General features: G+C 32.4%; 1 protein-coding gene across 2 annotated transcripts; it reads left to right on the top strand.

Moving 5' to 3' along the window:
* Positions 1-1,395: 1,395 nt before the first annotated feature.
* On the top strand, positions 1,396-15,222 carry LOC120068213 (aldehyde dehydrogenase 22A1). Of its 2 annotated transcripts, none has more exons than XM_039019919.1 (15): positions 1,396-1,528; positions 1,600-1,763; positions 1,894-1,937; positions 2,881-2,985; positions 5,904-6,031; positions 6,174-6,296; positions 7,019-7,172; positions 7,825-7,928; positions 8,006-8,084; positions 8,774-8,869; positions 8,970-9,107; positions 10,255-10,470; positions 11,086-11,277; positions 12,569-12,712; positions 12,803-13,325. In XM_039019919.1, exons 2-15 carry the CDS (start codon positions 1,652-1,654, stop codon positions 12,977-12,979), a joined length of 1,812 nt encoding a protein of 603 aa, XP_038875847.1. In that variant the 5' UTR covers positions 1,396-1,528; positions 1,600-1,651; the 3' UTR covers positions 12,980-13,325. The 2 variants fall into 2 exon arrangements, 1 of the variants encoding a protein (XP_038875847.1); XR_005479127.1 differs by adding an exon at positions 14,881-15,222 and having other exon boundaries at positions 1,504-1,763; positions 12,803-13,036.
* Positions 15,223-18,310: the final 3,088 nt, after the last annotated feature.

Below are 18,310 nucleotides of genomic sequence, written 5' to 3'. Positions count from 1 at the left end.
TTAATAGCAGTTAATAGTTATTAATAGTTATGTCATAGATTTTAGATGATATAACTATTAATAGAAGTTATTAAAGCCAATATTAAAGTCCTATTTACCTTTTTTTTTTTTTTTTTTTAAAGATTATTAAAGTCCTATTTACTAATTCCAATGATTTTCATCCATTTTTATTATTTCAAAAATTTTCATTTACATTAACATTTCTATCTACATTTCGATAAAATAAAAAATCTCAACAATTTCCTTAAGAGCCCATTTGATTTATAGATTGTCATGACATTTTATATATATATATTTAATATTCTTGTTTTTAAAAAAATGTTACTTTTTAAAATTCAATATATTATTATCTATATAACTTTAAAACCTATTTCATATAAGTTTTCTAATACCTTCCATATAAGTAAGACTTTTATAGGTGGGAGATCAATCAAAATATAGATTGATTTTCTCTTTTTGAAACAAGTATATGGAATGATTAATTAATAAGATATCAATTATTCATTATGGTTTGTTTTAAAATTATTATATATATTACTTAGATGTAATAAATGGAGTTTTAAAAGAATAGAAAAATAAGGAAAATTATTTACACAAATTACAAGATTTTAATATTCTTTGATAGAGACCGACGAAGGTCTATAAGTATATATCAATGTTTTTTTATATATATATATATATTTCTATAAATAGTTTGACAATTTCTATTTGTGGAAATTTCCATTTAATAAATTTTAACTAATATATTTGCCATTGATATTTTATGTTATCTTATATCCTAATTGGTAATCATTTGGTTTTTTTTTTTTGTTTTTTAAATTTAGGCATATTTTATCAACATTTCTTACAATTTGTATATTAAGTAGAATGATTAAATTCTTAGCCAAATTCAAAAAACAAAAATATTTTTCTAAAAGCTATTTTCTTACTTCTCAAAATTTAGCTTTTTTTTATACCATTGGTAAAAGTTAGACAATAAATAAAGAAATTTAGAAGTAGAAGTAGTATTTATAGCTCAATTTAAAGGAAAACAAAAAAATAAAATATTACCAAACGGAGTCTTAACGGTTCAATATACAATTTTATTATTAATATTCTAATTAATCTATATTAATTCAATTCTTTGGAATAAAATATTTATTGATATTTTATTAATTAATATAATAATATATTAAATAATAATAAATTCAATTTATTATTACATTAAATGTTATCTTACATTTAATTAAATGTTATTTAGTTTTGATTTTTATATATAAAATTGATAAATTAAATACATATATTTAACTAATATTAATTATCATGTATATTCAAATACTGATTATCCAAACGGCCAACAGATCCTAATATTATATTTAGACGGATTTTTAAAATTTTTAAAATAGAATTTTTTAGCCTAGAATAAATTTGCATACCAAAAATTTGGACAGGAGAGGAGGAGGAAAAAAAAAAAGAAAAAAAGAAAATCACGAGGCATAAAAGCTACGCGAGGAGTAAACTGTTAAGCCCAATTCTACGTCTGCATCAGGTTTTCCCGCGATCTCTACTCTCATTTTACTACTTGCTCCAATAAATTTGATCGACTTCGTCTCTTTGAAGAACCTCGTGGTCATCGGAGAATTTGTTCTTCATCTCCGTCGGCGGACGCGCCATGGCATTTTGGTGGACTCTGCTTGTTCTTGGAATTGCTTACGCGATCTGTAGGTTACTCTTGATGCTCATCCCTCCGAATGTGCCTTCAATCGATGTTGACGCATCTGACGGTGACAAATTCATTCCCCTCTCGTTCTATCTGTGCATTCGAACACTTTTGAATACACTCGCACACTAGTGTGCTTTCTGCCTCCGTTTAATTTTGTGTTCAATCATTTATTCCGACTAATATTCTTCCAGTTATGGACGACGGAAATCAGACGCAGGAGAATAGCTACATCTACGTAAGTAATTCCGGAGATTCTACAATTGATTTTAGCCATACTTAGTTTTATGATACATTATTGCTTCATTTCCTGCGTTAATTTTTGGAATTAGTCGGCATTCTCACACTTTGATGTAAACTGCATTATCTGGTACCGTGATATGCGAACACGAGTAATTTCTTGAAACTCGTATTCAGGATTACTATCTCAGGGTTTGATTCTTAAACTACACCGACGGCATTTTCTTACTTCGATTTAAACTGCACTGTTAAGTAAAAATAGGAGCAAGTTCTTGAAATTTCTATTCCGGAACTATCATTTGTTTATTTAAACTGTTGTTTGTTTTTGTACTAAGCTGAATTCTCTTAATTTGAGTTAAATTGCACTGTTTAGTACCGAGCTATATGAATTTGTGTACGTTCTTGAAATCTCTGTCCTGGAACCACCGTCTCATGCTTTGATTCTTTAGACTGAACTGTTTAGTTTGTATTTGATTTGAATTACGTTTGGTACCGAACTAAACAGATTCCATGATTGATTTAGCTATAATAGTTTTGATAATACATTGCTTCATTTCTAGCATTAAGTTTTTTGTATTAAGTTGACACTCTCTTACTTTGATATAATCTATACACTGTTTAGTAATGATATGAGGATGAGTAAACTATTGAAATTTCCATTCGGGAACTATCTCAGGCTTTGATTCTATTATGGAACTATGCCCTTTGAGAGGATGTTCTTGGACCTGGTTAAAGAAAATTACTACTTACTAATACGTAAATTAGAGATCCTCTTAAGTTCTATTCTGAAAATTTTAGTGACTCAGGCTAACACATTTATTGGCTAATACAAACCATTCGTTCTCCCATATCAAAGCTTGCAGAAGGCAAAGACTTTTGTTTCAAATTGTCTTGGGCAAAACTATTTAATTTCATAATTTTGGTTGGTGATTACTGAACAGATTCCACCTAGGGTAAAGACACAACAGCAAGACAAGAAAGTCCAGTGTTACGAGCCTGCAACTATGAAATATCTGGGCTATTTTCCTGCATTGTCGCGAGACGAGGTTAGTACTCATTGCTGGCTGGGCAATAGCTAATTGGTGAACTAGTTAAAATTATCATTCTTGTTATTGTTTCTGTTAAATTTGGATGGAGGGGAGATTTTTCATCTCATTCCATGCTGTAGTGTCGTATCTTTCATGTCAATCCTCCCCTATGATTTTTCACACTATGTCCCAGATTATCCTCTTAATCCGAGAAGAGATGGGAAGGCAGCAATTGCCAACCCTCTTATGACAATTACTGTCTAATATACTCATGAAAATCTGTATCCTTAGCACCTGCTAAGCCTGATTAGTAGTTTATACTTCTCTAGGACTTACCATATGGTCTCAATAACAACTTAAAACATATAATTTACCATTAACCGGTAATATCAACATCAATATACATAACAGATTCAGAAACCACACTTATATACAACACAAACTCTACTCTGTTTTCCCCTTGACATGGACATACAACCAATAACAGAACATTATGAGCCACCTAAACTGCAATCTTCCTACGGGTTTGAGAAGTGACTGCCTGGTAGAACTGAACTGCCAAGTTTCGGCACGTCGACTATTACCTGGGGAGGAAAACATCTTTAAAGTGTAAGTTGGAAATCCCAGTGATTGACTATCTTAAGTAAAACATACTTTAAATCATAGTTAACATAAGCATGCTTATCAAAGAAATATTTATTAAATCATAATAAGGGGTTTTAAAATGGAACTGAAATCATAAGGGTACATCATGTCAAAACCCTGAGATAATTTATTAGCATATTTCTAAAACTCCACTACTTCACTGCCTAAACATGTAGGAGAGCCATTTTGCTCAATCCCTATTAACCTTAATCGAGAGAGAGCCCTTTTACTCGATCTCATCAACATTGATAACATAGTCATACGTGCATGTAGAGCTGGGTTGGATCCTGACCACCTTACCATACCTTCGGTGTCAAGGATCCATAACATCATTGTAATCTGGGTACCTTACCATACCTTCGGTACCAACATTGAAGTAGGGTTTGTATGAGGCATAGACATTTAAACATTTAAGAATATATACAAAATATGCATATTTGAAATAATACCTCATGGTTTCATATCAAGGCATAGTGCCTTGTAAAACATGGAATACTTGATTAATTCCATCATGTAATAAAACATGGCATAGGCTTAATGGAAAACACATGCTAAGCTCTTAAATAACTTCATCATTTAAAAACATGGATCATGTGATTAACATTCATTTCAAGGCATTCTTGGAGAAAATTATGATATAATAACTTCATATGAAATGTCTATGCGTTGGGAATCATTCATAAAACTTGTGTTAGAAAACATTTATTAAAACTTGTTACTCACTGTCTTAGGCTACTTATCCAAGGGATTGTACGTCTCTCCTATTTGCATTTGCCCTGAAAAGGAAATGTCCTTTGGTCATATTCTTAGCTCCCTTTTGAGCTTAACGCATAGCTTAACTTCATCATATACTAGTAGCTATCGCATTATAGTTAAGTTCGACACATCAAAACCATCCTTAACGCATCGACTATCCTTAGCCATCTTACCTTATAACTTGGCTGATAATTGGGAATCCTTTCTCAAGGTGCTTGGTAAGCGTTGAAACACTTTTCAGTCCATGCGACGTACGTCCACTATACGATGTACTCAAATTGCCTTCGTTGTGGTTTGGCTATGTTGTATGCGTTAACGCATAACATCACTGAGTCAGCTGTTTGTTTGTTCTTCATATACAGCTGCTTGCTTATTCATCCACAACATCATTCCAAATTTAAACTTCCAGATTTCTAACTTTAATTCCAACATTCGTTTAACTAAACTCCTTTTGAAGGCTCATAAACATCTTAACTTTTGCTTACCTTAGCATTTGAGCATCATTTCCTCCAGAATCGATCAGAAATCTCTCAAATTCTCCTTTAGTTGGGCGAGAGTTCTTGAACTTTCAAAGTCTTCAAATGGCAACAACACTCCTTCACTTAGGCGTTAGAAAAATTTTGGTAAAACAATCTCCTTCTTGATTAAGCCTATTTATACTCGGGCTTGCATGAGGAGTTTACTTAATTAATTGCCACCTGGCTTACTTATCCCTTCATGGACGTTAACAAGACTGCCACTTGGTTTACTCACTCGTTAATTAAGCTGAATTTCTCATCTTAAACTCCATCGCATGGCCTTGCGGCCACTCAAGCCTTCTCCCTACAACGCATAACTTTCTACCGCATCACTTGCCAGCTTAACCGTCATCAATAGTATACAAAGTTGGTCGCATAAATCCGTCATACCACTTGTTGTACTTAGCCACAATGCCTCCTCCTTGATCCTCTGGTCGCATCATTCAACCAAGCTGGTCGCATGGCACCTACTAGTTCCAACGCATGGAACCCTCTCCTCTCTCTAGGTGTTAACTTGTTCATACTTCACCTGAGAACCCAATGCTCCATACTTAACATATTTTCTTGCCCTTTTTCGGCTTACCGTTGTTATTCTCCACCCTCTACGCATCGACCAGGTTACAACCTGAACACATATAGTCATAACACTTAGAAAATTTTCCTTCTCTTGCATTTCAGACGCGCAATTCACAATACTTAACTTACTTATTTCATTAATATTAATTCACATCCTAACTCATCATTAAGAGATCTTAAACATGATTAACTAGTAAAACAAGTTCAAGGGTTTACAATTTTTCTCTCAATCTTTTGATATTTGATGGAAGGGAAAGGACTCACAATTCTCTACTTCAAAAGAACACTACTTTAAGTTTCCCTCTTTCATTCATCCAGTTGTCATCTCTACATAATATTTCTCATATTGATGGCATTAGTTATTAGTATTGCTAAATGAGAGGGAGAGAGAAAGAAACTGAAGTTGTTGATTAAGCATATTATGTTAAATTCTATGCTCAGGTCAAGGAGCGTGTCGCTTCAGCCAGGAAAGCGCAGAAAGAATGGGCCAAAAGTAGCTTCAAGCAAAGGCGTTTGCTTTTACGGATACTTTTGAAGTATATTATTGAACATCAAGAACTCATTTGCGAGTAAGATCCAATTATTTTAATATACTATAGACTTTTGTTATTTCTATATTCTCCAAAAGTAAAAAAAAAAAAAAAAAAAAGGAGACAAAAGCAGCCATATGGATATTTTCTGTCATTCTAATTATTTATCATGTGGGGACAGGATCTCCTCCCGTGAAACTGGAAAAACAATAGTGGATGCTAATATGGGAGAAGTAATGGCGACATGTGAAAAGATTACTTGGCTTCTTTCAGAGGGTGAGAAATGGCTGAAGCCTGAGAGCCGGTATCTCTCTTTTCTCCTCTTTTCCCCTCTTGAAAATATGTTGTTGCAGCCAATAACATCCCTTACTCTTGTTGAAGACAGGGTGAATTACAATTTCTATATGTTTCCTTCAGCAGTTAATTAGTTCTCTTTCCTGTGACCAGCATAGTGGCTCATCCAGTCATTGCTATGCATTTTTCTTTTTTTTAACCTTAGAAAAGACTTCGATAAGGAACATCAAAGAGAAGGCTTAATCTTGATGTTCTTGAAGCAATCCTACCAAGAGGAAAAATTATCTTAAAAAACTCTGATTTCTTTTTATCCAAATCGAAAGAATGGCTTTTAAAGCATTAATCCATATTAATTTGGCCTTGATAGAGAAGTTGCTAAACATTTGAGTAAACATCATTGCTAGAAAGTTGAAAACGAAGCTCATATTAAAGATAGAGAAGAAAGAGGACCTACAAAACCTTGAGAGAGGGCACCAAAAAAAAAAAGATGAAAGTGGATTTCAGAAGCTGCCATACAATTCTCTGTTGCTCTTATTTACTAGTAACCGAGCATCTTCGAGGCATTCCGGCTGGACTGCAACTTGTCACTGTGAAAATGATATTGTCCCCATGTCCCTAGTTATGTTGGATGTGGATTATATTTTGATTAAGAAAGACTGAAAGAGAGCACTTAAAATTCTGGACGATTGAATTCGTCATGCATTCGTTCTCTTAACTTTTTTCAATTTGCAGATCATGTGGAAGGGCAACACTTCACAAGAAAGCCCGAGTAGAATTTCATCCCCTTGGAGTTATTGGGGCGATAGTCCCATGGAACTATCCATTCCATAACATTTTCAATCCAGTGCTTGCAGCAGTTTTTGCAGGAAACGGCATTGTAGTTAAGGTATTAAAGTTGAAAGGTTTCTTTTAATACTTTTGAGATATAATATTTTTTTTATGCCATGCTCTGTCAGAAACTACTTACTGCAACAAATTGCATGTCCTACCATCCCGACCAATCATTGCATGTGCCCTAGCCTGTTCTTAAGATGGCATGCATCACTAGAGTACATGGATGCATGGATGCATATCCTTAAGGAATTTCAATATTGTAGAAAAATGTTCTTCATATTTCTTATTGGAACCTCTGTTAAAAAATTAATTAATTAATTAATCAATTAAAATATAAAATTAGAGGTTTCTTTATGGAAAAACAATCTTCAAATAGCTTTTGTTTGTAGTTTGTTTTGGTGTTTTTGGTCCTCTTTTCAGTTGTTTTTTAAGGCTCCTGTACTTTTGGTGTGTGCTTGTTTCTTTGGGGTGTTTTGCTTTGTATACTCTCCCTTTGGGAATTGTATCCTTGAACATCTTTCTTCCTCTTTATCTATCAGTGAAACCTTTGTTTCTTGTTTTTCTTTGGGGGAAAAAAAACAAATAACTAATAGCTTCAACTAAGGACTTTGCGAAGGTTCAGTATCATGATCCTGTTCTTTTATGAAACAAATTTGTTTTATACTGGTTTTGTTTTAATATCATGCAATTGATTGAAATTGTAGGTTTCAGAACATGCAAGTTGGTCAGGATGCTTTTATGTCAGGATTATCCAAGCTGCACTTGCTGCTGTTGGAGCTCCTGAGAGTTTGGTTGATGTGATAACAGGGTAGACATTTTAACTTTTCATTTGAACTATCTTCACTAGGCTGTTCATTTGTCCACTTTAATATGATCCTTTATCAGGTTTGCTGAAACAGGGGAAGCGCTAGTATCTTCAGTAGACAAAATGATATTCGTTGGATCTACTGGTGTGGGTAGGATGGTATGAACTATGTCTGGTCTGGAATATTTTAATTTTCTACTCCTATATTTTTTGTTCTTATCATTTATTGATGCTGCTGTTTTGTCTTCCAAATTTATAATTATAGCACCCATCCATGCTCTGAAGCCGTGTGCCATACATAATAGGGAATGAATTTGGAGGTTAGGCAGAAAAAATATCCATTGGATTAAAAGTTGTGGGGATGAGAGCTAAATTTTCTATTATTGTGTTGTTACATTTATTTTGCAATCAGGCTCAAAATGAAGAAGATTGCCGATATTGTTCACAAAGAATGAGAATTATATCTGAATTTGTTTGAATAAATAAAGAGAGAAGAAACAAGGAAATGCTGGAACTCATTATACATGTTCCACCGAAGAATGTGTGGGGGTTCTGTAGGGATTCTTTCTCCATTCTATTTCTATTTTATAAACAATGGAAAGAAGGTTAGTAGGAAATGACGTCCATTCTGTATGAGTATTGTAGACTGATTAATTTGCTTTATTTCTAGCAAATAAAGTAATACTCATTCTGCTTGGAAGTTCATTTTTTGTTTCCCCTTGAATGCTAGTTATTACAGCCGGGGCTTTTATTTATATTCTTTTTACAATAAAAGAGATGGAAAAAGTGACTTTGTTTCTAGCACCCACCTCTGGGCTGTGTTACAGATTTGGCATGACTCTTTGCAGATAATGAAAACTGCTGCTGAGACACTTATTCCAGTTACTCTTGAGTTGGGTGGAAAGGATGCATTTATCGTTTGTGAGGATGTAGATCTGGATCATGTATGAATACTCTACAATTTTACTACATACAAGTAGCTCTACTAGTTTAATATGCTTTCATGTCATAGAGAACTGATGGGAGTTTCTTTACTTAATATAGGTTGTAAACGTTGCTCTCAGGGCTTCCATTACATCAAGTGGACATAATTGTACCGGAGCTGAGAGATTTTATGTCCACAAGAACATTTATTCTTCGTTTGTGGATAGAATATCAGAACGTGTAAAGGCTATTACAGTTGTAAGTATGAATTAGTATTATATATATATATGTATCAAAATTCTGTCCATCCTTCTGCTGGGGTATAGGGTTTATGTGGTTTTTCAGTTTCAAATTTCTACTTTACATTCTGCACATACGGGTCATTTGGAAGGTATGTGGTGTTTTGCAAAATGTAAATTAGGAGTGGCAGCTGAAACTGAATTTATAATGTAAGGTTTCCACAGGGATAAAAATTTTCAAGGTTCTTAGTAGTTCTTTTTGCTTCATAGGGTGTGGGAAGCGTTTTTTGTTCTCACCACTCTCTGATATATTCAGTGGAAAGTTCTCAATTCAATGTTAAGAAAACATCCATAGAAAAATAGGATTTCACTACTCATGTAAATAATAAAAACTGTAATTAAAAAAAAGAAGGTTTACGTGAAAGATTACTCTTTGAAGCCAGTAAGAAGATTTACAAGGGATCTGCTAGAATTGTTGTACCATATTCTTCTATCAACAATTAGAGATGGGTTTAAGTCTTGAATAAGAGCAGTTTGAGATGAAGGCCCAATGAGCTCGAAGATCATTCATATTGAGATGAGAATTAAAGTATATTGGTTTTTAGAAACTAAGCCAAATGGCTTCTGGAATTGGGTTTTGGAACCATCTTTCCATATGAATTTTACACAAGGAATGTAGGAATTAAAACCTTGAGGGATAGATTTCCTAGGACAAAAATGGGAGGTCATTAACTTAAGAGTCTCAACCAATTTTAGAAAGAACCTATTCACTTCTAGCAGAAGCTGAAAAAGAAAAATCACTGGAAAATCTCAACAGCAGAATTTCCATGAGCCCTTTACTTTGACGTTAATAATTTTTAAATGCAACATGGGCACGTAATTCTCATAAATTGGTTAAAATTTGGCTCCTTTGACTCTGCCAGTAAGTTTGTTGTTTACACTTCTAGTCTTTCAGCAAAATATATTTGTGGTTGAATAATCATGCATCATCTATTTTGGTTGTATGCCATTGTTGTTGCCAACTTGCCATATCCATATTGTATCTATTCCAAGTGAGGAGGTTTCGACTAAGTCTTGATTGCCTGTGGAACAAACAATCTCGATCAAAGTTTGAATCTTATTTTGTAACTGAAAGATGAGACTTTCTTCTCAAAAATGTATTTCAGGGTCCACCGTTAGCTGGGAAATATGATATGGGTGCCATCTGTACGCAAGAGCAGTCTGAAAAACTTCAAAGCCTTGTAAATGATGCCTTAGACAGAGGGGCAAAAATTGTTGCTCGTGGAACTTTCGGACATTTACCTGAAGGTGCCGTTGATCAATATTTCCCACCTACTGTTATTGTTGATGTCAACCATACAATGACGTTAATGCAAGAGGAGGTACCAATACTTGACATGCTCTTTTTGTGCAATAGAATTTTTGGTAGTTCCTATCCCTTTTAGTCGGCCTATATTATATTTTGTTGGAATAATTCTCCAAATAGCTCTTGAAACCCTACTTAATACTCACTCTGACAACGTGATGGTGCTGTTTGTAAATGACTATTGAGTCTTTAGAATTAAAAACAAAGAACAGCTATTATAAACATATATATAGAACAACTAAGACCCCTTTTGATAATAATTTGGTTTTTGGTTTTTAATTTTTTCGAATCAAGCTTATAAAGCTTATAAACATTACTTCCTCTTATTTGACTAAAAATTTAAATCTTTCTCTAAGAAAGATGAAAACCATCGGAATTTTAGAAAACAAGAGACAAATAAAGTTGTTATTAAATAGGGTCTAAATTTTTTTTCCCTAGACAATTAAATTTAAATTTTATGAAATTGGTCTCTAGAAAAATGTGTATAACTGGAGTGGCCATCTTATCTTTTATATTAAATTTGCAGCGCAATTGATCCCTAGGAAAATATCTTCTGGCTCCCAATTGACCTAAAACTCATTGCTTAACTTTCAAAGTTAAGCAAATGTGCTAACTTAGTGATGGCATACAGGCATTTGGACCAATCTTGCCTATAATGAAATTCAGCACAGATGATGAGGCCGTGAAGCTTGCAAATGATTCAAGATTTGGGCTTGGCTGTGCTGTTTTTTCTGGCAGTCAGCGGCGTGCCAAGAATATTGCTTCGCAGATACATTCTGGAAGTGTTGCAATTAATGACTTTGCCACAAATTATTTGTGTCAGGTAGTATTCATTCTGAAGCATTGCGATGATTTAGTTATGTTTACTAGTTCCTGTTTGCACGGTTGATACTGACTCAGGGTCACTTGTTAGACATTCATTGTGCATTTGTTGGTTTTACCTACGTGAATTATAGATCATTAGTATATTTTAGTTATTATTTAGTTCAGTTGTTCATTTAGATTAATTACTGTTTAGTTAGTATTTTAGAATCATTTAGTTTATTGTCTCATTTCTTTGTAAGGCTATAAATAATCACGTTAGATGGTAATAGGAAGCTTTTACTTTTTGGAATATCATTTTAAATATAGAACATTATTCTTAGAGAAAGTTCTAACTTAGGGATGAATTTTCCTGATTTGACCTAATGCTTTCACCTGTTGCATCACTAATTGTTATAGAAAGAAATCATTTCAGGTGTGTGCTACATAACATTTAAGGGACACATTTTTTGAGGTATTGTCTTTATAGTCTAGTTACCCATGTATCAGGAAGAATTTGTTAGTGTTATAGGGCAGTTACACGTATTGAATTGTATAGTGCATCCTTGGCTAGAAAAACTGAAAAGCTGATTCAAGTTAGTCTTATCTCAATGTTTGAATATTCAACCTTCGTTGCATTTTTTATTTTTGGATAAATTGCAAAAATTACCTCTGAAGTAGGGGCGAGTGGTCGGAATCGGTTTTCTGACCAAACTGCCACCGAACCGACTATGGTTAGTTTACTAAATTTTCAAACCAACCTCAACCGGCGATGAGTAAAAGTCGGTCGGTTTTATTTTTTATTTATTTATTTTTTGAAATTTTTCGATTTGGAATTTTTCCAAAACGCCGCTGACCGACTCCTCATTCTCCGACCGAACCGTCGGCTCACTTTCTCGGACTAGCATACTCACTCCTACCCTAAAGTATGATAGTAGTTGCAATTACACAACCTTCAACTTTCAATTGTAAAACTTAAGCCCTCAAACTTCTATATGCAATAAATTTGAACCTTAAAACTTACAATAGTTGTAGAAATTGGAGTCTCATAAATGATAAAAATTGAACCTTCAAATTTATACAACTATTATAAATTTTACAATTATGTAAGTCTAAGGGTCCAATTTTTATACTTGTAGAAGTTTGAGGGTCCAATTTTTACAATTCAAAGTTGGGTATGTAATTGCAATAACCACCATATTTTAGGGGTAGTTTTTGCAATTTGCCCTAAACTCATCAATAGCTTATCACCTCAATATCTTTACTATTTATGGTTTGTGCCACATTTATACTAAGGTCTCTTTGATTTTCAGTCCTTGCCATTTGGTGGTGTAAAAGAGAGTGGATTTGGTCGATTTGCGGGCGTTGAAGGATTACGAGCTTGTTGTCTCGTTAAAGCAGTAGTTGAGGATAGATGGTGGCCATTCATTCAGACTAAGCATCCTAAGCCTCTTACGGTGAGACATTAGAAAAACTTTGACAAGTACTTATTTTTGCTTTTATTTTGTACGTATATATTGAAACGGTTCGTATTCTTTTTCGATTAGTATCCTGTTGCAGACAACGCCTTTGAGTTTCAGATGTCACTCGTGGAAGCAACCTACGGCCTGAACATATGGGATCGATTAAGAGCATTGGTCAATGTTCTGAAGATGCTGTCCGAGCAGAACACTGCGGCTAAAGACAACTCTACCATTGATGATGGAAGTAAGAGAGCTGATTGAAGGGCAATTGGATTTGCAATAGAAGATGTATTATTCACCTAGAAGGTGTTCTTGGAGGTACTTTAGAATTTTCCTGTTTTTCTTTTTGTGTTTTAGTAATTTCTTTTTTTCATTATAACCATAACAACCCTATGATTTCTGATGTTTGAATATGTAGTTTTGAAAGTGCTTCTTAATTGAGCACATGAGACAAATGCACTATTCAAATGCTTGCTAACAAGCGTTTTAAAGTGCATTTTGATTTTTTTTACTTTCTAAGAGCACTTTTATGTCGCTTCTAAATGATTGAAAGTGGGAAGTATTTGGCCAACGCCAAAAACTCTTCCAATTAGAGCTTCTAAATAAATAAGTCCGATTAAATAATTCTCTAAACTTTCATATTTTTTACCTGATTAGTTTAATGAGTTATTAGTTTGCACAAAAAACCTGATCAAATTTACTTTTTCAACCTTCTTACCATTCCAATTTTTAAAAAAATATATAATAACATTAATAGCAAAAGACTCAGGTAAGAGAAGTTTCTCGAATTTTCTAAAATGATCTTTTTAAAACCTACACAACAAAGATTCTTTGAAAATTCAAAACTATTTTCATAAATGAAAATAAGTATCGACAAGAAGCTTTAGAGAAGAAAATAAGATATATTTGATATCTACAACATCACATATTTAATATACATTTGAATTTTTTTTAAAAATAAAATCAAAGTATGTTTGATAAGTGCATGGACAATTTATATAGTATATCGTCTTATATATCGAACCATATTTGATATATATGATGTATATTTATATTTTCCATTATACATTTAAAAATATCAAAAAAAAAAAAATTAAATCATGGTTTTTACAAGGCACTTTTACATTTTTCAATATATTATCAGAATATCCGACATATATTTGAGATTTCTTTGAAGAGGTGATCAATTTTCAATTATGAATATGAAATAAAATGAAGAAAATGAAGAAAATTAATTTAAAATATTATGTACTAAATGAATATCAATCAAAATTAATGAATAACAAACAAAGTGAAACTTAATAACTGTGGCTAATAAAGAAAGAATTAAACATTTCAAAAATTATTAAATAATGGTGAATATGTAAATTAGTCCAAAATTAAAACTAAAAGCTTTTAACAGAGTAATTTAAAATACGAGACATTCCAAAATATATGGTGTATAAAAAAGGATTTTACAAAAAAAAAATTCCGTGTAAAATCCTTTTTTATGTTTACACTTACAGGTGTTAATAGTGATTGTGGGAAAATTTTAATGTTTTTCTTTTTTGGTAAAATTGATGGTCTATTAATTTAAACAAAATCACTCTAACAATTAAGTTGATTAGTAAAATTTCAAATTTGTGATGAAATAAGAACAAATGAACAAAATAACCATGAAAGCAAGACAAGAAAGAAAAGTAGGAAAAGAAGTAGAGAGCTAATATTGAACTCAATTATGGTGTCCTCTACAAAGGCATCTTACAACCCTATTTATAGAGTATGGTGGACTTTATGTAATAAGGTAAAGTTAATGGGAGAAGTTATGGGATTGGGTAACCTATGAAGGTAATGGATTTGTTGTAACATAAGTTATGAATATCTATAATATTACATTTATAATACTCTCCCTTAGATATCTATAGTATGTAAAATAAATGTCACGTTAAAATCTTACTAGGAAAAACCCAATGGGATAAAAACCTAGTAAAGAAAAAAGAATACATCATTCATATACTTTAATAACTACATTAAAAACTTTTGCTAGAAAAACTCAATGGGACAAAACCATAGTCAAGGGAAAAGGAGTGCAACACATCTACTATCCCTCATGAAAACATCACTTGATACTCTTAGTTGTTACATACAAATGTTGCGTGTTAACTTCTTAAATGTTGTTGCAGGTAAGACCTTCGTCAATAAGTCTCCCAATTCGTCTTTGGAAGAATAAGTCTCCCAATTCGTCTTTGGAAGAATAAGTCTCCCAAGTCATCTTTTGAAGAATAAATCTCCCAAGTCGTCTTTTGAAGAAATTTACTGAATAGTGATATCGATACTTTATGCTTTATCATCTTCATAAATGAACACTATTGGCTAGCCTCGTAAATCATCAAGATTTTAACATGATTTAAAGTAGTTGTTATGATCTGCTTCATAAGCTACTATGATATAAAAAATCTTCTCTATGTACTAAGTAACCTGTTTAAGATCTAGTTCTAATGGATTGGATACGTAACTTGCATCTTCACAATCAATTCCATTACGATTAGATTTATAAGAATAAAATAAATCTATATAAACTAATTCTCAAATAAAAACATAACATATGTTTAACTCTACTCCAGTATCTTTCTTTGGAGGAATATTATATTTATGCTATGATAGGTAGAGTATAAACTAGTAAAGATATAAGTGCACTTATTTCTCAAAATTATGGTTCTTCAAGACCTAAAGTTTTTCTCAAAATTATGGTTCTTCAAGACCTAAAGTTTTTCATTATCTTTCCGATATCAGATGATATAACTTTTTTTCACACTAAGTGAATCAACTACTATGGTAATGTAGCTGGTTCATCTAAGATTTTTTATGTATAAATTGATGTAATTTCATTTGCTTTATGCTTTATTTGCAAGCTAAAGCAATACTTACCATCCCAATTTCTTTCTTAAAGAAACTTTATTGCCTTTAAAATCTCTTCAGGAGTTTCTACTCAAATCATCTATATGTATATATACATATATATATATATATATATATATATATATAAATCTCATGTTGTGATTTCTTTATAAAATCATTTGGACAAATAAGGTTAATTTTATACCCTCATATCATCTAAGCTGATTACTTTACATTCATCCGGAATGTTTTATAAATCTCTCTCTCTCTCTCTCTCTCTCTCTCTCTATATATATATATATATATATATTCATCAAAATAATTCCAAGGATTATCGAATTCATCATAAGAAAGTTTTTCTATTGTGAACAAAGATATCGCTGAAGTAGCTACTTTCAAAGTAACAGAAAGAAAAGCAATGACTGGTGTTGCTGTATATCTCGTTCGTACACATCTTCTCTTTGTTTCTCAAGCCTATAGTGAGTTACAAACAAAGTTCGAAAACATGAAAAAATCATTGTTCAACTCTTTGACAACATGAAAAAAAAACACGTCTTTTATTCTCCCTTCAATCAAATATGAATACTACAGCTGGATTTTGGGCTGGAGCAATGAACCTATTCAAAGTGGCTCATTTCGTAACGGACAAGCCCATGTATGCCGCCTTACCGCTCGGCCATGCCGCCAAAACGATCCCCTGGATTCATTACCTTAACTGCAAAGAGGGGGATGCGAAACCAGTGGTTTCTTGGTCACGATCAGCTAAAGCTAAAGTTCCAATGTCCAAATATATAGAATAACTGCTGCTATTACTATCCCTAACTAAATACACACACGCACGCACGTATATATGTGTGTGTGTATATATATATACATATATATCATTCTATAATATTTGTATAATTTTGATACGTTTAATCACTCAGGGATATATTATTAAGAGATTCATATAAATGTAGAATAACTACATCCATAAGATGCATGTTAAGCTTTTCATGCACAATTAGATAAATTAAATATCTCATGGTATCGTATCTACCATAGGATAATGTGTCTCTTCATAATCAATACCAGTTCTTTGTGAGAATTATTGTGGAACTTGTCTCGCTTTATATATTGCGATCCCGTTCTATTTGTTTTTCTTACAAATACTCACTTGTATCCCACATATTTGAAATTCTCTAATGTCTAAACTACTAGTTCTCACGATTTGGAAAATAAATTTATTTCTGTTGGATTGCTTCTTTCTACACAAGTCAATCATTTTTATATTGCGACATTTTTTTTCCAATATATTTGAGTATATACTACTCATTTTCATAACTGATATTGTGAACAACATTGTATGCAAAAATGTTGTCAAGTTATTTAAGTATATGGTTCCAATTTTTTCTTGTCATGACATATAATTTATCGAGATCTCTTTAATGTCCTTTTTTACTTCAATATTCTCATGAGTACTCATATTTAGGATTCCTTTTTAGGATTCCTTCTAGGATATCCATATTCTTAATTGAGTCATTAATTAACTATTTCTTTTTCGATGATCTTTATTTTTGAAACCCATTTGTCTATCATGCTTCATGCATGTTGCAGACTCATTAGTATTGACAACTTGTTGTATTGGAATATAATTTGATTACTTTCTTGCAACTGTAAATGTTCCATAAATGAATCTAGCATTGATTTGCAATATTTTACAAATAAATTATCTTTTAAACTTCTGGCTCAAAGTGATCGTATGATGATCAAAATGAAATAATACTTATGTATTTTATTCAATTTCTTTTTCCAACTTTTCCTCAACTCTTCCCCTAATGTTGGAAAATTTGTCTAACTAATAACAATTAAATTGTGTAGAATCCACCCATCAAAGTAATTAATTGATGTAAAATCAATTTTAACATAGATTTTAATCGCTCCATCATGTTAATTGTTGTTGTGGAACAATTTAAACATTTACTGCATATCTTGCCTAATGAAATATATTTGGCTTCTGGCTATAAGTGTGGGTTGATGCCCTAAATCTCTTAAGGTCCTGTAGTTTGTAATTCTATTGTACAAACATTTTACTTATTTAATAAAATATGAGATGTTTCATTTGACATTTAATAGTATTAAACCTACAAACCAATAAATTAACATCCAAGGTTATCATTTATAGCTTAAACATATATGTAGAGACATACAGGTGGTTCATATTTAAGTGATAACTTAAATGATTAGAAGTAGATGGATAAGGCTGGATACCTTATTCTACTGACACTACGAATATGACCTGCTTTATAGATGTTACAATTTTTGTAAAGTACTACAAATGATCTGATCCTGATCATTCATGTGGAGACATATGAGTGGGGGTATTCTAAACAAAGGAGTTGGTATAAGACCGAACCACGAAATTACTAGTCTCATTATATAACACCGTTCATAATAGAGACTTATATTTCACCAGGATGACCATAGGTGATATGACTAAATCCTGAGTGAGTTGTAAACTCTTGCCTATGAAAGTAGTCTTTTGATTTGTATGGATGAGAGTGGCCAGATCGCTGACTCAATAAACCTACCATTTTGGGGATTTATCTAATTGGGAGTTGGAAATACAACTACACAAGAAGGAATTCACTCATTCTCCAATGTGAGGTAAGTAGATAAATTACTCCCTTAAGGGCTGATTCCAGAGATTGAACAATGTGGCATCACTTCTTCTTC

Source organism: Benincasa hispida, chromosome 12, assembly GCF_009727055.1.
Source record: "Benincasa hispida cultivar B227 chromosome 12, ASM972705v1, whole genome shotgun sequence".
Lineage (NCBI taxonomy): Eukaryota > Viridiplantae > Streptophyta > Magnoliopsida > Cucurbitales > Cucurbitaceae > Benincasa > Benincasa hispida.
This window is presented reverse-complemented; position numbering and strand designations above follow the sequence as displayed.